The following is a 24479-nucleotide window of genomic DNA, read 5'->3' on the forward strand; positions in this document are numbered from 1 at the left end:
TAAAGGCAACTTATATGAAAAAAATGACAAATTATCTAACATGATTCAGAACTAAGTAATGCATCGGAAAATAATTCCTGCATATTGCATTAACTTTTAATATTGAGTAAAATTCCCTATGTAGAAGATTGTCTAAACAATTAAGAATATACAGTCAAACTGCCATATATTTTTCATCCGGTGCATATATTGCATTAGATAGCAAGAGGAGCCTCAATTTAAGTTTAATTAGGTAACAGAAATAATTGAATATCGCTAACACTGATCCTTCTACTGCAGTCACATTTTAGTTTCCAATTTTTCCAACACGTATTCAATATTGTGGCAACAAACATTTAATAACCAACATTTTTCAACCTTGCAGTTGTGTGTAGTACTAGAGCTGCATGATATTGCAAAAATAACATGCTCATAGTTGAACATTAGAACAACATCTTCCATTTGAATTCTTGCCCCCCTCCCCAGAAAATTATCCAAATTCGTTTCTCAACTGATACCATAAGGTCCAAAATAATTCAAGATACACTAAAATTTCAGATATTGGTTAAAAAAAAATTAATTTTATATTTCCAAATAACTCTTCCTTATCACTATACATCAATTGTTGTTTCAATGGAAATCAACAACATCCTTAAAATTAAAAAAGGGAGATTGCTGTAAAATATAATGAAGTTTTGACATCTCTTGACCAGTTTTAGTTGTCATTTATAGCCTCTGGGGGAAAGAAAATAGAAAACAGCCTAAAATAATAGCTAACTTTAGTTCCACCTTATCTAGGGGTTGTCAACAAAAACAGGTAGTTTTATTGCCTCAGGAAACCCTGCAGCTGGAGGGGTATATGAAGGGAAGGATGCACAGAGCACTGCTTGCAGCCAGGAGGAGTGCTTCCCCTTCCCCAGATCAAATCAGCAACTAGGGCCTGAAGCCACACACGCCTATCCACCTGTCTGACTGTTTTCAATTCTGATTGATAACAAGAACCAAGAATATTGGCAGTGGGATTGCAGAGGGCTCTAGAATGGGAGGTTAGACAGTTGACAAAATTTGAGGAGCATCAATGCAGCAAAAAGGAACAGCAAAATTTTGCAGAGTGAAGTGGTAATGGACTATATATGCCAACTGGGTGATCTATGCATGACTGAAAGAGTCTGTCATAGGGTACGTTATCAGTGCCAAAGAAAAGAGAGGACTGGAAGTGATTAAGAAATCCTGGCCTGATGAGGAAAAGAATCTTAGACTGGCTGATGTTAGAAGAAAATTCAACCATGACAGCAGCTGAAGAGTATCTCAAGAGACTAGTGGTCTGGGTCCAGAGGTTTTGATTGATAAGGTCTTGGATATAATTAAGCAGAGTTGCCTTTCTCAGGCAGACTGAGAAGAGTTGAGTAATTTTTCATGCCACCCATATGTACAAAAAGGAGTGTGGTAACTAAAAGCAGGACTTTCAACTGGTAGAGAATGCAGGCATAGCTAAGAGTCACAAATATGCTTTTTTAGAAACTTTTCTCCTATCCCCTTTTCCCCCCAACAAGTTTTGAGCAAGGAAACATGGTGGATCATCAAGCATAATTTATTTGGAACCCTGCAGTTATTTGCATTAATTAGACAGCGGGCCATTCAACGTGGGGATCAAAAGGCTTAATGCCTAGCATTTACTGAAATCCTATACAACTGTTGGGATGTTAAGACCATCTGGTACGCAATGTGTCTAAACTGTTAATTTATTTGGTATAAATTCAGTAAATTGAACAATCGTGGTGATAGATTAGCCTAAGTGTTTTATATAAATGTAGAATTGGTGGCCACATTACAAGCAAAGCTTTTGAACAGCTGACAAGATCAAACCAAAGTTATGGATTGTCAGACAGTGAATATGAAGGGTGCTAATCAGTAACTGAAATGTTTGATTTTCCAAAATTGAGATAAAGTTTAAAAACTGCAGAGCATTCTTGTTTTGTAAATTCTGTACTTCCCCGAAACCTCCCTAATCACCAGTGCTAAGTGCTAGCATGCAACTGCAAGTTAGAGGGAAACTGTTGCAAATTCAATGAAACGGAGTTTGCATACATTGCACACTAGAGTGAAAAAAAATGGAAAACAACTGCACTTGTGCCCAATGTTACATGGTGCCTGAGCACTTTGCTAGAGAAGTCTTTGACCTGAGGTGGTGTTCAGCAGCAGACTAAATACATTTTACTAAAAACATCTGCATGTGTATGTTACATATAAAATACATTGAAATAGAATTTCAACCATGGCATACAGTGTCAGGTTAAGCTGTGAAGTGGGGTTAAGCAGCTATGTTTTTTTTGTAGCAGTTATTTTATGTTTTGATCCAATTCAGTTACCCATTTGTGGAAAAATAGAATAATCATCCAGCTGCCATGCTACTAGATACCAAGTAATGCTATTGTAGAGAATGCCCCCAGTTCATACTCTTGCTGTATAGACTTTGGTATCCCCATTAAGTGGTCTGCTGGTTTGGTTCTGCTTTTGTTGATGCTGGAAGCTGTTTTGGCTTCAACCAAATGCCATTTCATACACAGGGAGAGGAAAGGAAAACAAAAATACATGTGATCAACATCTTTCAAGTGTAGAAATACACGTGATCAAACCAACAAAAGTAACCACCCAAGTGCTTTTTTAAGTGTAGCAACTTCCTCAATTAAACTTAATTATCTTGTATAGTTGAACTGTATGTGAAGGTCTTATGAATAAGGTAATCTTAACGCTAACTACAATCTTTTTCAAATTTGCGTTTTTAATCAATTATTCAAAACTTAGCACTGACATTGGAGTGGTAGAAGCTGTTCTTTGATGAAAAGGTCAGACCTGTAACTAACTCTTTCTCTCTCCATAGATGCTGCCGGACCTGACTAGTTTCAGCATTTTGTTTTTATTTCAGATTTCCAGCATCCACACTATTTTGCTTGGGTGTTGGGTAGAAAACAACTTAACCTTCCAATGGATTTATTTTTATATTACATACACTAGAGACAATAGGGAAAGACCAAGGAGGTAACAAAGTGTTTTGCAGTTCGAGTGTTACATGAAGGTGGGAAGTGATACAAAGAAACGTGACTACGCACAAAATTATTCTTACAATTATTTTATACATCTTACCTATGGCAGAATGAAATAAAATCTACAGCTAAGATTTTTTTAAAAGTCTGAACACAGTGGTTTGCTTAATGAGTCCATCATTTTAATGATGGCAAAAGAACAAGGGGGAAGACGACATGGAAGTGGGGCTAGGCGAGTTGCTCTCCCAGAGAGCTGGCACAGACATGATGGGCCAAATGGCCCCCTCTGTGCTATAACCATTCTTTGATTCCAGCTGCAATTCTACCAAAGAAAACTCGTGTGTCAAAGTTGACAAAGAAATCCATGGATTGCAGCATTAGCACCTGAAGTAATGGGAAACAATGTTTTTAAATCAAGTTCACAGTCATAATTGTTCTTTGATGTATATTTTAGACCATTTATACTTTTCAGTTCATTAATAAAACAAATCTTCGCGCCCTATTTAGAATACATTTCCAACTGAATATGCAATTCAACATTTTGATGTAAGGAACACATCTGCAGATCAATTTACATACCTGCATAACGTAGAGGTGCATCTTTATCCAAGGCAATTAATGGAGGATCCAGCAGGACTGAGATATCATTTTCTGTTACAATACCATGATAAGTGGTTTCTATCCATGGCTTGTGTTTGTTAACTACAGGAGAAAAGAAAATATCACTGGCTGATAATTATATTGCATTTTATAAAATCTAAATTCTGAATTTACACACCAAATTGAGAAATTTATATTTAGTGCATAAATAAAACCTCAGGGGCTTCAAATCAATCCAAACCTGGTAAATTCTGAACCAAATTACCATGTATCCCAAAGTAGTAACATAATATAATCCTTCAATAATACCAACACAAGTATCGATCTCTAAAGCTGCTGCTACTCCCTCGACTGCAATATAAGTGACAAGAGCCACACAGTTGTGATCTTTCTAAAATTTAAATATTGCCGTACTATATTTGTTCAGTTACAATCCTTTGAGATAAAATGGTAGCACTGGGTCTGTGTGGTTGTTCTCAACCATACTACAATAATGCTGTGCATGTGCGTGTATATATAAATAAAATGTACATATATGTGCACATACTTACTTCACTTGCATGTGAAGTCCAGACTTTGTACAAGAGACAACAATTTAACAGACATGCAGCTGGATCATTCTCACACCAGACATCAATTCCATGCAAATCTATCTACCAAACTATTTAGCCAACAGCTGGATTAATATGGACATAACTTAGATCAAGCATCAGAGTGCAAATATCATCTTTCATTAATGTAGGGTTACCTAGTTACAATTACTAAAGTCAACTCAAGTCAAATGCAAAAAAAAAAATTGGGGGGTGGGGGGCAATGACTAGTATGAAAAGGAGGGAAAAGTGATCCAGATTAATGGGAATGTTTACAAGGATACCAGGCTGGGGAGACCAGTAAAAACAGAAATATCTTAAAATAAAGCACTTTTTAAAAAAACATTCTCTGTCCAAATCCATTCTAATAAAGTCCTTACAGTTGCTACTTTGAAGGCAGCTGGTCAGCTGCCATGCTTATTTAATTCTTAATAGGTCATGAAGTTCCAATCCAATGTCACAATAAGCTACCAGCAACATTTCCTATTCTTGACCAGGGAGCAGAAGGTCAAGCACACCCATTAGAAGGAATTCTATACAAAATGTTTATTCACAGGATGCCTCTAAACAGTAGGTCAAAAGCATAACAACAGCTTCAATGAACAGCTTTATTTTATTCATCCATGGGGTTTGGGCTTCACTGGCTGGGCCAGCATTTATTGCACATCCCTAATTGCCCTTGAGAAGGTGGTGGTGAGCTAACTTCTTATTTTAGGAGGAAGTTCCAGGATCTTGACCCAGCGACAGTGAAGGAACAGTGATATATTTCCAAGTCAGGATGGTGGGTGACTTGAAGGGGAACTTCCAGGTGGTGGTGTTCCCATGCATCTGCTGCTCGTCCTTCTAGATGGTAATGGTTGTAGGTTTGGAAGCTACTGTTGAAATAGCCATGATGAGTTTCTGCAGTGCATCTTGTAGATGGTACACACTGCTGCCAGTGTTGGAGGGAGTGGATGTTTGTGAATAGGGTGCCAATCAAACAGAATTTGTCCTGGATGGTGTCAAGCTTCTTGAGTGTTGTTGGAGCTGCACTCATCCAGGCAAGTGGAGAGTATTCCTTCACATTTCTGATTTGTACCTTATACATGTTGGACAGGCTTTAACAAGTCAGGGAGTGAGTGACTTGCCACAGGATTCCTAGCCTCTGACCTGCCTTTATAGCCACAGTATTTATATGGATAGTCCAGTTCAGTTTCTGGTCAATGGTAACCCCCAGGATGTTGATAGTAGGGAATTCAGCAATGGTAATGCCATTGAATGTCAAGGGGCAATAGTTAGATTATCTCTTTTGGAGGTGGTCATTGCCTGGCACTTGTGTGGCACAAATGCTACTTGCCACTTTTCAGCCCAAGCTGACACATTTGTTATATTTGTCATATCTTTGTCATATTTGGGAAAAACTAGAGACATTCATACTGAGACCATCTTGCCTTGAACAAAGTATAACAAATGCAGTAAAAAAAAACCTTGTGAAAAGTTGCAATTTTATTTACAAGCCAGGTTAAAACTTTTTAAAAATTGCCTCTGGAAGAATTCAGCCGCACTGAACTTGCACACCTTACTTGTTCCCTTTCCAGCTAAATGTTTCTGTTGATGCCTTCTGCTCTTGCATTCTGGTCTACTGCACAGCTCTTTGTCTATCAGCTCTGCCATCTTGACAGAGAGTCTCCACTCGTCTCACCCTGGCACCAAGGAATCCCCTCCCTAAATCTTACTTCTTTCATCACCTTTAAAAGCTTCCTCAAAATCTGCCTTTCTGATGGTCATTTGGTCAACTTCCCCCATCGCTCTCCTATCAGTTATCTATTCCTCAATTAAGCACTCTGGGGTGTTTAGTATATTAAAAGGCTCCTCAACTTATCAAAACTCAGAACAGCATCCCCACTTCTCAAGTTACTTATCCTCAGAAATGTCAATGCAATTTTAAACTGTAAATATATACCTGCTATAAATTCAGTGGGGAATCAGCAAATTGAATTTATTTAGGACTCTTACAAAAAACACTCATCTCTATTTGGGTTGAATTTGAACCCCAGTTTCTCAGACAAAAGAGGAGTATTCAAACACGACGGTCCATTAAGTTTGCAATACTCATTATACTTATTTGCAACAACAAGAAGCCAAACTGAACAAATAAAATTGGATTAACGATGCATGAAAAGAACATCTCAAATTGAAAGTTTTCCAATTCAACCTGTATCTTCAATTAATTTTAATGTTTGCGCCAACTTTGCTCAGTTCATACCATTCTTCGAAACAAATCAGAAGGCTGTGGGTTCAAACTACACTCAGGGCTGGAGTATTTAATCTAGGTTGCTATTTTGGGATTTAATCTTGGTACTTTGAGTTTGCTATGAATGGCACATTCTTTTGGTTGACCATAAGACGTAGGAGCAGAAATAGGCCATTCGGTCCATTGAGTCTGCTCCACCATTCAATGAGATCATGGCTGATCTGACAACTCCTTTCCGCCTTTTCCCCCATAACCCTTGATTCCCTTACTGATTCTCTCAGCCTTGGATATACTTAAAGATCCAGCCTCTACAGCCCTCAGCGGTAAAGAATTCCACAGATTCACTACCCTCAGAGAGAAGAAATCCCTCCTCATCTGTCTTAAATGGGTGACCCCTTACTCTGAGATGATGCCTTCTGGTCCTAGACTCTCTCACAAGGGGAAACAACCTCTCAGCATCTACCCTGTCAAGCCCCTAAGAATCTTATGTTTCAATAAGGTTGCTTCTCATTTTTCTAAACTCCAATTAGTACAGGACCAACTTACTCAACCTCTCATGAGAAAACCCCTCCATACCCGGGATCAACCTACTGAACCTTCTCTGGACTGCCTCCAATGCCAGTGTATCTTTCCATAGGGAAGGGGGCCAAAACTGTTCAGTATTCTAGGTGTGGTCCAACTAGTGCTTTGTATAGTTTAAGCAAGACTTCCCTATTTTTATACTCCATTCCCTTTGAAATGAAGGCCAACATTCCACTTGTCTTCCCTATTACCTGCTGAACTTGCATGCTAACTTTTTGGGATTCATGCACGAGGACACAAAATGCTGTGCTGTAGCTTTCTGCAATCTTTCTCCATGTAAATAATATTCAGCTCCTCTATTCTTCCCACCAAAGAGCAAAACCTCACATTTCCCCATATTATATTCCATTTGCCAAGGTTTTGCCCATTCGCTTAACCAGTCTATATCCCTCAGTAGACTGCATCATCCTCACCACTTGCCTTCCCACCTAATTTTGTGTCATCCCCAAACTTGGCGATAGTGCATTCATTTCCCTAATCTAAGTCAATATATATTCTAAATAATTGTGGCCTCAGCACTGATCCCTGTGGCACTCCACTAGTTACAGGTTGCCATTCTGAAAATGTCCCCATTAATTTTTTTAAAAATTTACTCATGGGATGTGGGTTTCGCTGGCTGGGCCAGCATTTATTGCCCATTCTAGTTGCCTTTGAGAAGGTGGTGGTGAGCTGCCTTCTTTGAACCACTGCAGCCCATGTGATGTAGGTACACCCACAGTGCTGTTAGGAAGGGAGTTCCAGGATTTTGACCCAGCAACAGGGAAGGAACAGCGATACATTTCCAAGTCAGAATGGTGTGATTTGGAAGGGAACTTTCAGGTGGTGGCTTTCCCATGTGCCTGCTGCCCTTGTCCTTCTCGACTGTAGCGGTCATGGACTTGGAAGAAGCTGTCTAAGGAGTCTTGTTGAATTCCTGCAGTGCATCTTGTAGATGGTACACACTGCTGTTACTGTTAGTCAGTGGTGGAGGGAGTGAATGTTTGTGGACGTGGTGCCAATCAAGCAGGCTTTGTCCTCGACAGTGTCCAGCTTCTTCAGTGTTGTGGGAGCTGCACTCATCCAGGCAAGTGGAGAGTATTCCATCACACTCCTGACTTGCGCCTTGTAGATGATGGAGGACAGGCTTTGGGGAGTCAGGAGGTGAGTTACTAGTCGCACGATTCCTAGCCTCTGACCTGCTCTTGTAGCCATAGTATTTATATGGCTAGTCCAGTTCAGTTTCTGATCCCAACTCTGTCTTCTATTAGTTAGCCAATCCTCTAACCATGCTAATATACTACCCCAACACCACGGGCTCTTATCTCATCAAGGAGCCTTATGTACAGTACCCTATTGAACACCTTTTAGAAATCTAAATATATTACATCTACTGGTTCCCCTTTATCTATCCTGCTTGTTACCTCAGAATTCTAATAAATTTGTCAGGCATGATTTCCTCTTCATGAAGCCACGCTGACTCTCCTTGACGATATTATGCATTTCTAAATGCTCTATTTCATCCTTTATAATAGATTAACATTTTCCCAATGATGGATGTTAGGCCTATAGTTACTTGTTTTTTGTCTCCCTCCTTTTTTGAATAAGGACGTTATATTGGCAGGTTTCCAATATTCTGGGACTTTTCCAGAATCTAAGGATTCTTGGAAGATTACTACCAATGCATCCACTATTTGTGTAGCTCCTTCCTTCAATAGCCCAGGTTGCAACCCATCGGGTCCAGGGGACGTATCGGCCTTTAGCCCCATTAGTTTCCCTAGTACTTTTCCTCTAGTAACAGTTATTGTATTTATTTCCTCCTCCACTTTTGCCCCTTGATTATTTAGTATTTTTGGAATGCTGTGAAGACTGATGCAAAGTACTTATTCAACTCCTCTGCCATTTCCTTGTTCCCCATTATTATTTCCCCAGCCTCGTTCTAAGGGGCTGATATTCACTTTGGCCACTGTCTTCCTTTTCATATATTTAAAAAAGCTCTTACTGTCCATTTTTCTATTACTTGCTAGTTTACCCTCAAAGTTTATTTTCTCCCTCTAATATTTTTTGGTCATCTTTTGTTGGTTTTTAAAACTTCCCCAATCTCATCAAGCAGCCTTATGTACAGTACCCTATTGAACACCTTTTGGAAATCTAAATATATTACATCTACTGGTTCCCCTTTATCTACCCTGCTTGTTACCTCAGAATTCTAATAAATTTGTCAGGCATGATTTCCTCTTCATGAAGCCATGCTGACTCTCCTTGACGATATTATGCATTTCTAAATGCTCTATTACATCCTTTATAATAGATTAACATTTTCCCAATGATGGATGTTAGGCCTATAGTTACTTGTTTTTTGTCTCCCTCCTTTTTTGAATAAGGGCATTATATTGGCAGGTTTCCTGGCTTACCACTGATCTTTGCCACATTGTATGCTTTTTCTTTCAATCTGATACTATCCTTAACTTCTTTGGTTAACCATGGTTGGTTTAACCCCTTCCTAGAATCTTTCTTCCTCACTGGGATATATCTTTGTTGTGAATCATGGAACTATTTTCTTAAACATCTGCCATTGTTCATCAACCATCTTTTCTGCTAAATTCCTTTCCCAGTCCACCCCAGCCAACTCTGCCCTTACTCCTTTATAATTACCCTTATTTAAGTTTAGCACAGTTGTTTCCAACCCAAGTTTCTCACTCTCCAATTGAATGCTAAACTCTGCCATGTTAAGGCCACTGTTTCCTATGGGATCTTTTACTCAGATAATTTATTAAACCAGCCTCATTACACATTACCAGATCCAAAACAGCCTGATCCCTAGTTGGGTCCACAACATATTGCTCGAGGAAACTGCCCTGAATACACTATGAATTCTTGCTCATGGCTACCTCTGCCAATTTGATTTTCCCAATCGACAAGATTAAAGTCACCTATGATTATTGTACTGCCTTTCTTTTTACATGCCCTCATTATCTCCTGATTTATTCTCTATTCTGTAGTATAACTACTGTTAGGGGGCCTATAGGCTACTCCCACCATTGCCTTCTTCCCCTTGTTATTTCCTACCGCCATCCATATGGATTCTACATCTTCTGATCCAAGATCATTTTTGTGATCGCACTTATTCCATCTCATACGAACAAAGCTACCCCACCACCCCTTCCTTCCTGCCTATCGAAAGGTCACATACGCCTGAATATTTAAATTATCTTTACAGTGCAAGAGGCCGCCATTCAGCCCATCGAGTCTGCACTGGCTCTCTGAAAGAGCACTCCCACCTAGTCCCACTCTCCTGCCTTATCCCTAACCTTACACATTCTTCTCTTTTCAGATAGCAATCCAATTCCCTTTTGAATACCTTGATCGAACCTGTTTCCACCACCCTTTCGGGAAATTTGTTCCAGATTCCAACCACCCTCCGGGTGAAAAATTTTTTCCTCGCATCACATTTACTCCTTTTGCCGATTATTTTGAATCTGTGCCCTCTAGTTCTTGATGTTCTCGAGTGGGAAGCTTCTCACCATTTACTCAGTCCATACCCCTTAAGGTCCCGAAAATCTCCATCAAGTCTCCTCTCAGCCCTCCCTTCTCCACGGAAAACAAAGTTCCCAGCTTTGATCTCCTTGTAACCACCTCCGTAATGGCTACAAGATCATACCCATTAACCTCTATTTGTTGTTAATTCATTTATTTTGCTCCGAATACTATGTGCATTTAAGAACCATTAATTTAGCCTTTTTATAATTTTTCCCCCTTTGACCCTATTTGCTACTTTAAAAAAAAATGTCTGTACATTCTGTCCCTTTCTGTCACACTCTGGGTATCATTATCTAAATAGTAGCCCTGCAATGCTGCCATATCATTTTGCTTTGTTAGCCTACGTATCCCTTCTCCAGAACCCTCTGCAGCAATTTTCTAAAAGCAGAGCACTCTCGTGTTCTAGCTACTATTCCTCTCAACCAACTCCACCAGAAATAGATTAGTTATTCATTTCAGTGCTCTTTCTGGGACAATGCTGTATTCAGATTGGCTACCATACTTGCCTACAACATGAACATATATTTATAAGTCACCTTTAACGTAAAAAAAAAATCAAGGCACTTTACAGGAGCATTATAAAGGGAAATTTGACACCAAGCCACAAAGAGATATCAAAAGCTTGTTCAAAGAGGTATGTTTTAAGAAATGTTTTAGAGACAGAGAGGTGTAGGAAGGATATGCCAGAGCTTGGGGCCAGGCAAGTGAAGATATAGCACCAACAGTATAGCAATTATAACTGGGAGTACACAGGCCAGAATTAGAGCAGCATAGATATGAGGGTTGTGGGGCTGGTGATTACAGACATACGAAGGGACATTGCCATGGAGGGATTTGAAAACAAGGATGAGAATTTCAAAATCAAGGTGTTGCTTGACCAGGAAACAATGTAGGCCAACGCGCACAGGGGTGATAGGGGAATGGAACTAGCAAGTTAAGACACAGTCAACAGAGTTCTGAATGACCAAAAGTTTATGGAGGGCAGAATTTGGGAGATCAGCCAGGAGTACGTTGGATTAGGCAAGCTTAGAGGTAACAAAGGTGCGGGTGAGGGTTTCAGCAGCAATGAGCTGAGATAGGGGCAAAGTCAGGCAATGTTATGGCAGTGGAAATAAGCGGCCTTAGTGATGGCACAAACATGAGGTCAGAAGCTCATTCGGGATCAAATGTGACAAAAAGTTTGTAAACAGACTGGCTTAATCTCAGAAGGAGTTTCCAGGGAGAGGAAAGGAGTCATTAGCCAGGGATCAGAGTTCGGAGCATGGACAAAAAACAATGGCTTCATTCTTCCCAATATTTAATTGTAGAAACTTACTGCTCATCCAGTACTGGCTGTCGGATAAGCAGTCTGATAATTCAACAGTGGAGTCATTGAGAGAGGTGGTGGTGAGCCAGTGTCATTAGTGCACATATGCATCTAATGCCTTTGGATGCTCAAAAGTGAGCTGCACTTTAAAAAAAAACTTTACAACAAAGTACTTTAAGTAAACCTGCAAAGCATAAATGCATGCTACAGCTTCCTCAATTTACACAAAGCATGTGCCCTATATAACTAATTTTAAAAAAACTGACAGAAATAAAGTAGAAAAAGTGCAAGTGCTGAGAATGATTTAGCAAGAATTTATGCTGTAGTTTTGAGCCATAATCTAACCACACAGATTTAGTGGGGCCAAATTAATTATGTTGGTGGATTGTTCCACTAATATTTTCTTAGAAAACAAAAATTACTTGCAACATAAGATATTGAGAGTATTCTTTTCCATCAAACAGATGGGATAGTAGAATAACCATGACTAGTCGTGCACCTAAAGTAGTATTGCAAGATGAAATGTGCCACAAGTATACTAATTTGCACTAAGTGTCACGAAAATATAATAATTCTCCTAATATTGTGATTTATTGTAAAAGTAGGTTAATAGTGGGATAAAAGCAAAAAACTGCGGATGCTGGAAATCCAAAACACAAACAAAAATACCTGGAAATACTCAGCAGGTCTGACAGCATCTGCGGAGAGGAACACAGTTAACGTTTCGAGTCCGTATGACTCTTCAACAGAACTAAGTAAAAATAGAAAAGAGGTGAAATATAAGCTGGTTTAAGGGGGTGGGGGTAGAGCTGGATAGAGGGCCAGTGATAGGTGGAGCTAACCAAAAGATGTCATAGACAAAAGGACAAAAAGGTGTTGAAGCTGGTGATATTATCTAAGGAATGTGATAATAAAGGTACAGATAGTCCTAGTGGGGGTGGGGTGGAGGGAAAGGATCGAAATAGGCTAAAAGGCAGAGATAAAACAATGGATGGAAATACATTTAAAAATAATGGAAATAGGTGGGAAAATAAAAATCTATATAAATTATTGGAAAAAAGGGGGAATCAGAAAGGGGGTGGGGATGGAGGAGAGTATTCGGATCTAAAATTGTTGAACTCACTATTCAGTCCGGAAGGCCTAGTTGGAAGATGAGGTGCTGTTCCTCCAGTTTGCGTTGAGCTTTACTGGAACAATGCAGCAGGCCAAGGACTGACATGTGGGCATGAGAGCAGGGTGGAGTGTTGAAATGGCAAGCGACAGGGAGGTTTGGGTCATGCTTGCGGACAGACCGAAGGTGTTCTGCAAAGCGGTCACCCAGTCTTTGGAAGGTGTTCTATTTTTCCTTAGTGCTGATGAAGAGTCATACGGACTCGAAACGTTAACTGTGTTCCTCTCTGCAGATGCTGTCAGACCTGCTGAGTATTTCCAGGTATTTTTGTTTTTGGTTTAGGTTAATAGTGGGGTTTGGATAGTTTGTGTGTGTGTGTGTGTGTGTGTGTGTGTGTGAGAAAGAGAGCGAGAGAGAAAGATTTAATTACACTTGTAGCCAAGCGGACAAGTTGAAGTATCAAAAGTAGTAAAGGTGTAGAAGTGTCTCTAATATGTTAACAGTTGGGGTCTTAGCATGCAAGGTGTAAAGGGAATTTGCATTTTTAGATAGAAAAGGGGGTTTGATTTTCAAAGGGATCTCAGTCTGTTTACAAACAACTAGACAAGCAAGTTAAGGAATGTGTTTATTTTTCTCAAGGGTTATTGACAATATATCATGGCAACATGAAAGGATCTATATTGAGAAAGGTCAAGTTCCAAAGACATATGGACAATGGGATTTACACATTAAAAAAGGGAGGAGAAACATGTATAGAGGAGGAAGGCATTCTAAGATCTACCAAAAGTTTGAGAAGCCTCCAGTATTTGTGCATTAAGCCTGCTGTCGACAGAAACCGAAGCTGGGAAAGCCACTTTGAATTCTATTGTCCAGGGTATTGTGCTAACTGGCTGGAATCTGTTTAAAATCTTTTTTTCACTCTTGCCTTACTGGGGGTGTAACTGGAAGTCAGGTTAATTAGGGGTTTTAGGAGTTATTATGGTAGTAACTTGTAGACTATGTGCTTGAAATCTTTTCTTTCGTTAATAAATGTTTAATTTAGTTTTTTAAAAAGATCTCAAGTTGTGGTGGGTTTATCCCTTCTGAATTCAGGGCATGCATCTCGAAACAAATACAAATTGCAAAACCATTGTGATAGCATGATCAAATTTCCCTCGTGGATTTGTTCCACCTGGCGCACATCATCTGCCACGTCATAACGAGAGTTGGTAATCGGCCTGTTTTCCTATCAGTTTTGCCTCTTCAGCTCTTATATCCTTATTCATACCTTTCACGGCCAGGGAGTTGTCTGTGCTGCTCCTCAACTTCAGAATTGAATCTTTGTCTATTTACCAGCTGATGCGCAAATAAGCCATGGTGATTTTTCTTTGTGGAAGGAGTGCCAAGCATCCAGTTAATGCTTTCTCCAATTTCTGGAGATCAATAACTTTAGAGAATCTCCAGCACATCTCTCTGATTTAGAAGTCTTCTTCAGAAGGAGCTTCCTCAGTATGTGGCCATCGCCAGCAAAGCAGCATTTATTACCCACCTTAGCTTCTCTAAAGTGGTGGTGGGCATGCCATGCTGATCAAAATGTTACAACAGTAGCAGAACTGAAATTTTCTCCAAGCAACATCACCCTGCAGCTGATAAGCAAATTGAACCCAGGTGCTGCAGTATGCCTCTAACTGGCCAAGAGGCAATTTGCTGTATAAATTTCCTTTGCCAAGAGAAACATGGCTTCTGTTCAGCATTCCCTTGATGACCAAGTAGCAAAATCCTCCTGCTATTTAAGATTGTACCTACTTGAGGATTTCATGTAAAATACCCAAACAGGTTTAACATTAAGCCCTTGACCAAAACTGTAAGAACAAAACATTTTCCAAGACACTTGTATGGAAGAAAATGTATAGCAAAGTTTAAAATTGAAGACTTGTTGACTTGTAGAAAAGTTCACAATTTGAAATGTTTGTGTTAGAGTGGGCAGATTGGCCTTATTTTAACTGCATAAACCCTGCAGTGACTGCAATTACACTGGAGATTTGACGCCATCGCCAGAGGATTTATTTCCTGCATTTTGTTGCTTTGGTATGTGACAAATATTTAAAACACAATCCACAGCCATTTACTGTAGTTATAATTTTGCAAACAATCTACATTAAATTCAAAATAGGCTTAAAACCAAATGCTTGGCACTATATTTTATGATTAATTAGTCCCCGATACATAGGCCTATGCACTGAATGTAACTAATTTAGGCATTTGATATTTGGGCGCCTGAAAGATTGTTTGCTAAAGTTGAAGCCCATGGAACTGAAGGCAAATCATTGATCTTGAAACTGTTGAATGTCAGGGCACAAAGGAAGCATAAAATTACAAAGAGATATGAATACTGAGTGAATGGGCAAAAGTATGGCAAATAGATTTCAACGTAGGCAAATGTGAACTCCTCCATTTTGGACCTTAAAAAAGGATAAAACAAGGGTACCCTCTAAATGGTGAAAAACTTAGAAACAAAGGAGGTTCAAAGAGATTTGGAAATCCTGGTACACTGATCATTAAAATGTCATGAACAGGTACTGAAAATAATCAAGGTGGCTAATGGAATGCTGGCCTTTATATCCTCAGGACTAGAACACAAGAGGAGAGAAGTCATGATGCAGCTATACAAAGCTTTGAGCTTTTGAGCACACGTGGAATACTGCAAGTTCTGGGCACCACACTTTAGGAAAGATATACTGGCCTTGGAGGGAGTCCAGTGTGGATTTCCCAAATGATACCAGGACTCCAAGGGTTAAGCTCAAGGAGAGATTACACAAACTAAGGTTGTATTCCCTGGAATTAAGGTGAAGGATTTGATTGAAGTCTTCAAAATATTAAAAAGGGAAACTGATGGGGTAGATAGAGAAACTATTTCCACAAGTTGGCAAACCTAAGATGAGGGGGCAAGCAGGGTATAAAAATTAGAACCAGACCAGGCCAAATTAGAAAACACTTATACGTACAAAGGGCAGTCGAAGTTTGGAAACTCTCTTCTGCAATTGATGCTAGATCAATCGTTAATCTTAAAATCAGAAATACAGATTTTTGCCTATCATGGCATTAAGGGATATGATGCAAAGGCAAGTATAATGGAGTTTAGTGACATATCAGCCATCATCTCATTGAATGTCAAAACAGGTGAGGGGCTGAGTGGCCTACTACTGTTCCTTTGTTCACCAGCAGTCAATCATATGATTGTACAGAATTTAAATGCAACATTAACACTTGTACAGAATATCAAATGTTAGAATGCAAATTTAAAAACTGACATGTGCCCAATGCAGTTCCATGATCATATTTCATCTAGCCTATGCCAATTAAAAGTTTAAAATCTTACCATACAAAATTACTTACTAGCCTATATCCATTTATGCTTATAAATTAGGGACACTGAAAATATTTGGCTCATAATCAATAAAGTTCACGTCCAAATGCAGGAACATCTGTACAATATCCAGGGCTGACAAGTGGCAGGTAGCATTCATGCCACACAACTGCCAGGCAATGACTATCTCCAACAAGAGAATCTAACCATCACCCCTTGGTCATTCAATGGCATTACCATTGCTGATTTCCACGCCATCATCCTGGGGGCTACCACTGGCCAGAAACTGAACTGGACTAAATACTGTGGTTATAAGAGCAGGTCAGAGACTAGGAATCCTGTGGCAAGTAACTTTCTTCCTGACTCCCGAAAGCCTGTAATCCGCCTACAAAGTACAAGTCAGGAGTGTGATGGAATACTTGCCACTTGCCAGGATGAATGTAGCGCCAACAATACTGAAGAAGCTCAACACCATCCAGGACAAAGCAGCCTGCTTGATTGGCACCCCACCCACAAACATTCCCTCTCTCCACCACCAATGCACAGTGGCAGCAGTGTGTACCATCTACAAGATGCACTGCAAGAACTCACCAAGGATCCTGCGAAAGAACCTTCCAAACCCATGACCACTACCATCTAGAAGGACCAAGGGCAGCAGACGGCTGGGAACACCATCACCTGGAAGTTCCCCACCAAGCCTATCATAGTGTGGAAAACTTTTTAAGCCAGTATTTAGAAGGTCCTACAAGAAATGGGGTGGTCCTGGACTTAATTTTAGGGAATGAAGCCGGGCAAGTTGGAGAGGTATCTGTGGGGGAGCATTTTGTAGATAGTGATCATAACTCCATTAGATTCAAGGTTGTTATGGAAAAGGACAAGAATCGGCCAGAAATCAGAGTTCTAAATTGGGGGAAGGCCGATTTTAATAAGATCAAATATGATATACCAGAGTGGACTGGGAGCAGCTATTTTTAGGTAAATCTGCGTCAGAGCAGTGGGACTCATTCAAGAAGGAAATAGGGAGAGTACAGGGTCTTCCAGTAAAGACAAAGGGTGGGACCAACAAATCCAGGGAACCTTGGATGTCAAGGGATATACAGGATTGGATAAAGAGAAAAAGGGGTTATGGCAGATACCGAGGGCTCATAACAGCGGAAGCTCTACAGCAGTATAGATTATGTTGGGGGGGAATTTAAAAAGGAAATTAGGAGAGCATAAAGGGGGCATGAAAAAGCATTGGCAGATAAAATAAAGGAAAATCCAAAGTTATTTTACAAGTACATCAAGAGTAAGAGAATAACTAGGGAAAGAGTAGGGCCCATTAAGGACCATAGTGGTAACTTGTGCGTGGAGCTGGAAGACATAAGTAGGGTTCCAAACGAATACTGTGTGTCACTGTCCACAAGTGAGGGGGACAGCATGGAAATCATGGTATGGAAATCAGGCAGAAGGACTGTGATATAATTAAAGAAATTAGCATAGAAAGGGAGAAGGTTCTAAGTGGTCCGGCAGGCTTAAAGGTAGATAAATCTCCAGGCCCACATGAAATGTATCCCAGGCTGAGAGTGAGGCAAGGGAGGAGGGTAGCAGGGCTGCTGGCAATAATTTTCAATACCTCTCTGGCCACAGGAGAGGTGCCAGAGGGCTGGAGGGCAGCCAATGTGGTACCGTTATTCAAAGAGGGAGGAAGGGATAAGCCAGTGAACTACAGGCCAGTCAGTCTAACCTCAGTGGTGGGGGAACTATTGGAAGCAATTCTGAGGGACAGAATTAATCTACACTTGGAGAGGCAGGGATTAATCAAGGATAGTCAGCATGGTTTTCTTAAGGGGAGGTCATGTCTGACCAATTTGATTGAATTTTTCGAAGAGGTGACCAGATGTGTAGATGAGGACAATTCATTTGACGCAGTCTACTTGGATTTCAGCAAGTCTTTTGATAAGGTCCCACATGGGAGACGGATAATGAAGGTAAGAGCACATGGGATCCAAGACAATTTGACAAATTGGATCCAGAATTGGCTGAGTGGCAGGAAGCAGAGGGTGATGGTCGAGGGGTGTTTTTGTGACTGGATGCCTGTGTCCAGTGGGGTTCCACAGTGATCGGTGTTGGGTCCCTTGCTGTTTGTGGTATATATAAACGATTTAGACTTGAATGTAGGAGGGTTAATCAGTAAGTTCGCCGATGACATGAAAATTGGTGGGATGGTAAATAGTGAGGAGGAAACCTTAGGTTACAGGTGGATATAGTTGGGCTGGTCAGCAGCAAATGGAATTTAATCCAGATAAGTGTGAGGTGATGCACTTGGGCAGGACAAACAAGACACAGGAATACACGATGAATGATAAGGCCCTAGGAAGTACCGAGGGTCAGAGGGACCTTGGTGTGCATGTCCAGCGTTCCCTTAAGGTAGCAAGACAGGTAGATAAGGTGGTTAAGAAGGCATATGGGATACTTGCCTTTATTAGCCAAGGTATAGAATATAAGAGCATGGAGGTTATGCTGGAACTGTATAAAACGCTGGTTAGGCCACAGCTACAGTATTGCGTACAGTTCTGGAATCCGCATTATGGGAAGGATGTGATTGCACTAGAGAGAGTGCAGAGGAGATTTACCAGGATGTTGCCTGGGCTGGAGAGTTTTAGTTATGAGGAGAGATCGGATAGACTGGGGTTATTTTCCTTGGAGCAGAGGAGATTGAGGGGGACATGATTGAGGTGTCCAAAATTATGAGGGGCATAGATAGGGTAGACAGGAAGGAATTTTTCCCCTTGGCAGAGGGATCAATAACCAGGGGGCATAGATTTAAGTTAAGGGGCAGGGAATTTAGAGGAGATGCAAGGAAGAATTTTTTCACCCAGAGTGTTGTGGGAATCTGGAACTCACTGCCTGAAAGTGTGGTAGAGGCAGAAATCCTCATAACATTTAAGAAGTATTTGGATGTGCACTTGCAATGCCATGACATACAAGGCAATGGGTCCAGTGCTGGAAAATGGGATTAGAATAGTTAGGTACTTGTTTGACCGGCACAGACTCGATGGGCCGTTTCCTGTTCTGTCAACCTCTATGCCTATGACTCTATAAGCCACTCACCATGCTGACTTGGGAATATATCGCTGTTCCTTCACTGTCGCTGGGTCAAAATCCTGAACTCCCTCCCTAACAGCACTGTGGGCATACCTACTGCACATAGACTGCAGCGGTTCAGGAAGGCAGGTGGGCAATAAATGCCAGCTTAGACAGCAACACCCACATCCCATGAACGAATAAAAGAAATTGCTAAACATTTGGACAACCTTACAGAACATCTCAAATAGTATAGATGTGTAACTGACCTACGAAGATTAGAAAGTTTTGAGTTTGTTTTTGTCCTACAGGAATTCAGCTAGGAGTGAAAGTAGAATTGGAGAACAACTAGCATCAGCATTCCTTTGCTCTGAAGTATGGGAACAGAGTGAACATCCCAGCAGGCACACTCTACACAATTCTTGAGACTTGGTACATGAAAGGATAATTTGGCCAAGGTACAGGAAGGTCTCAAAACCTATAAATTGTACCCAGGCTAGAGTCAGCCCTGTCAAAAAGAGGGGGAGGTAAGGAAGTAAATTGGATTAGGAGTATCTAAATGAAAGACCCACAAAATTCAAAGACAATTTAGTGAATAAATACAAGAAGAAAATTATTTGCCAGAACTTGGTTGCACTTCTCCCACAGCCATCTCTCAAATGCAGTTGTGGGTGTTCCTTAGCTTTTCTACCACAGTCTAAATCAATGGTCTATGCTTTCACTGTCAGCAACTTTCTGGTAACAAGCAATTAGCCATTTGTCATGCACAAGATCAGGCAGTAAACAGATCATTTGACAAGAGATCAGCTGTAAAGTCACTCAGTATATCCATATGAATTATTGCAACTGCCAAGTAATGATTCAGCATAAACCTTGTTCTCCCCTAAACCCGACTCCCCAATACACACAAAGCTAAGATATAAGAACAGCATCAGGTAAGGTTAAAAAAAAATTTCATGAAAAAGACATTTGCATTTATATAGCACCTTCCATGACGACTGGATGTCTCAAAGCACTTTGAAGTGTAGTCGTTGTTGTAATATAGGTAACAAGGCAGCCAATTTGCACAGAGCAAGTTTCCACAAACAATATGACAATGACCAGATAAAAAAAGGTTATGTTAACTGAAGTATAAATATTGGCCAGGACACTAGGGATAACTTGTTCTTTGAAATAGGAGTTTTTTGCATACACCTGAGCGAGTCAGTTTAACATCTCATCCAGAAAACATCTCTGACAGTGCAACACACCCTTAGACCACACTGGAGTGTCAGCCTTGATTTTTCTGTTCAAGTCCTGGAATGGGACTTGACCCCAGAATTTCCTGACTCCAAGGAGTGTGCGCTACAAATTTAACCATGGCTGATGGGAAGCTGCTTCATTTTTTGGTTGGTTGGAGCAAAGAGGGAAGGGGTTGAGGGGTCAGAGAAAATTCACGTCCCTTCCTTCAAAAATACTCGCAACTACATAAGTCGTCTGTACTTAGTTCTAGCATTATTCAAATATTCTTACACTTTCCAGAATGTGTCAATAAATGCAAAACTCATTAAGATTTTGTTGGGCAACTTTTTGAAAAAATTCTTTGTGGGCATCACTGACTAGGCTGGCATTTATTGCCCATTCCTAATCGCCCTTGAGATGGTGGTGGTGAGCTGCCTTCTTGAACCGTTGCAGTCCATGTGGTGGAGGTACACCCACAGTACCGTTAGGAAGGGACTTCCAGGATTTTAGCCCAGTGACAGTGAAGGAACAGCGATATTTTTCCAGGTCAGGATGGTGCGGCTTGGAGGGAACAGCACCGCTTGCAAGTTCCCCATGTATCTGCTGCAATTGTCCTTCCAGATGGTAGCAGTCATGGGTTTGGAAGGGGCTGTCAAAGGAGCCTTGGTGAGTTCCTGCAGTGCATCTTGAAGATGGGAGACACTGTTGTCATTGTGTGCTAGTGGTGGAGAAAGTGAATGTTTGTGGATGGGGTGCCAATCAAGTGGGCTGCTTTGTACTGGATGGTGTTGAGCTTCTTAAGTGCTGTTGGAGCTGCACTCATCCAGGCAAGTGGGGAGCATTCCATCACACTCCTGACTTGTGCCTTGTAGATGCAGGACAGGCTTTGGGGAGTCAGCAGGCGAGTTACTCACCGCAGGATTCCTAACCTCTGACCTGTTCTTGTAGCCAGAGTATTTATATAGCTAGTTCAGTTCAGGTTCTGGTCAATGGCAACCTTCAGGATGTTTATATAGTGTGGGATTCAACGATGGTAATGCTATGAACGTCATGGGGCGATGGTTAGATCCTCTCTTGTTGGAGATGGTCATTGCCTGGCACTTGTGTGGTGCAAATGTTACTTGCCACTTGTCAGCCCAAGCCTGGATATTGTCCAGGTCATACTGCATTTGGACATGGACTGCTTCAGTATCTGAGGAGTTGTAAATGGTGAACACTGTGCAATCATCAGTGAACATTCCCACTTCTGACCTTATGATGGAAGGTAGGTCATTGAAGCAGCTAAGATGGTTGGGCCTAAGACACTACCCTGAGTAACTCCTGCATCATGCTTAGGAACTGAGATGATTGACCTCCAACAACCACAACCATCTTCCTTTGTATTAGGTATGACTTCAACCAGCAGAGGAGTTTTCCCCAATTCGGTCAAATGCTGCCTTCATGTCAAGGGCAGTCACTCTCACCTCACCTCTGGAGTTCAGCTTTTTTGTCCATGTTCAAACTGGAAGTGTGTAAAGGAAAGCAACTAGCAGTGTTAAACTCTACAGCTAACTAGTCATTTAATATGTATTTAAAAGTGAATAGGAATATTTCATGTGAATTTTGCCATGTTCTGTTTCACAATGTATAGTACAGATTCTATGATACAGATACTTCAGTATCACAAGTGGCTTTTTTTTTAAACACACACCACAAACACAGCAAGGCAAATTTTATATCTTTACTAAAAGTCTTCAACAGTTAAACATAAGGAATGTAGATATTGAGGCAATGAGATAATCTGTAATCAGTACACCAAATCCATGAGTAGATTAAGAAAAGTCTTGCATTTATGCAGTGCCTTTCATGGCCTCCTGAATAATTTTAAGCTAATCAAGCGCTTTTGAACTGCAGTCACTGGTGAAATATAAGTAAATACAGCAACCAATTTGCACACAGCAACACCTCACCAACTGCAACAAGATAAACGGTGGGGCAAGTTTTTAGCTATGCTGATTAATGGATAAACCTTGGCCAAGGCACCGAGGGAACTACTCTGCTCTTCCTTGAATTGTGTCATGGGTTTTTTTACATCTACATGAGGGTCAGTTTAACACCTGATCCGCAAGATGGCATCTCAACACAATTCAAAAACTCAGTAGACAACTACTCTTATAAAGTTAGAAGAGAACCTGTGTATAGCACTTGTTCAAACAAATAGCTTCAGGGATCGCTTAAAAAACCCAACAGCATTGACATGCTGAAATAAGTAATTTCACACACCTATTGAGTAGGGGCTGTCAAAGCAGACAAAATGACACACCCGGACATTCAATTTTGTCTTGGTATTTTCTATGAAGTCTCATTTTATTTCTCAGATCAGCTATTCATAATCCCTCAGGCTATAGATTGCTGAATAGGCGGCTTACTGTTCAAAACACTGGCCTCATTGTTACTGTCATGAAAATATAATAATTCTCAATGTTAGTGATTTATTGCAAAGGTAGGTTAAGAGAGCACACGAAAGAGAGGAGGAGGAGGAGAAGGGAAAGAGAGGGAGAGTGAGAGAGAGAAAAAAAGAGATTTAATTCAACTGGAGACAGCTGGTCTGAAGGTTGAGAGTCATCAACCAAGAGTTAGGTTTGAAATGCTAAATACATAAACATGGCTAAGTTTTAGAATGTGAGGTCTAAGGAAAATGTGCATTTTTAGATAAGTTAGGTTAGTTTAAATTTCAAAGAGATGGTAAGATGTTACACCTAGCCAGAAGAAGCTAAACCAAACAGTGTTTTTGAGAAAAATAAAAGGTTACCGATAATATAAATCTTTTCATCGTACTAATTTTGAGAGAAAGGTAAAGTTCCAAAGACATATCGGAACAATGGAATTTGCATTAACAAGGGAGAAACGTGTGTGTGTGTGAGGGGAGAAAGCATTTGAAGATCTAAAACAAGTGTGAAAAGCCTCCAGCATCTGTGCATCAAGCTGCTGTCTACAGGAACCGAAGCTGAGAAAACTCACTTTGAATTCTCCTGTCCAGGGTATTGCGTTGCTTTGCCTGGGTCTGTTTAAATCTATTTGCTTTTACAGTTGCCTTAAAAGGTGTAACTGGGAGCCAGATTAATTAGGGGTTTTAGGAGTTATTGTAGTAGTAATTTGTAGATCTATGTGCTTGAAATCTTTTCTTTTGTTAATAAATGTTTAATTTAGTTTTCTAAAAACCTCAAGTTGTGGTAGTCTTATTACTTCAGCATTCAGGCATGCACCTTGAAATGAAATACAAATTGCAAAACAGTTGCGACCCGACCGCATGATCAAGTTTCCCTCGTGGATTTGATCCGCCTGGCACACATCATCTGCTATGTCATAACAGTTACGGTTTTATATATTTGACTTGAAAACTGAAATACTTGGCTTTTTATACAAGCCTTCCATCCTAAATAAACGAGCCAGCTTAGTTCTTCCAGGCCTGCAACTGCCCATGTAACACATTAGGTCTTGTCAGGGGTCACTCAAGCTCCACCCAGCCCTAGAAATGCTGTAAGCTATTATCCTAGAATTCTGTGGTAAGGGGCATCAGAACACACTGCATCACTGGCTAATGTTTAAATATGGTAGTAATATTCTAACTGGGATTCACACTGCCATGAAGAAGCCGGACATAAGCTCATCCAAACTCCCCTCCAATTCTAACTGTCAGTCATGGCACTAGGAATCACATGAAGTGCTGCACAGCCAATGAATCAGTAAAGTGATGATCGTCTATTGCTTGCAGAGAGAGTGGCCAATCTGCCCACAATAAAAACCCAAATTTACAGGAGACAAATGTCCAGTTAGTCTTCATTTGATGATGTTAGTTGAGAGATGAACTCTGACCAGCATTTGAAGGGATTCTTGCTGCTCTTT

General features: G+C 40.5%; 1 protein-coding gene across 4 annotated transcripts in view; it reads right to left on the bottom strand.

The window, feature by feature from the left end:
- Positions 1–24479, bottom strand: part of clstn1 (calsyntenin 1) — an 83052-nt gene that overhangs the window by 41612 nt on the left and 16961 nt on the right. For all 4 annotated transcript variants that reach the window (XM_078557803.1, XM_078557801.1, XM_078557802.1 and 1 more), the window contains exon 2: positions 3603–3725. In XM_078557803.1, coding sequence (XP_078413929.1) covers positions 3603–3725 — 123 coding nt within the window. The remainder of the gene's footprint in view (positions 1–3602; positions 3726–24479) is intronic.

This window comes from Cetorhinus maximus, chromosome 15, assembly GCF_964194155.1.
Source record: "Cetorhinus maximus chromosome 15, sCetMax3.hap1.1, whole genome shotgun sequence".
Taxonomy (NCBI): domain Eukaryota; kingdom Metazoa; phylum Chordata; class Chondrichthyes; order Lamniformes; family Cetorhinidae; genus Cetorhinus; species Cetorhinus maximus.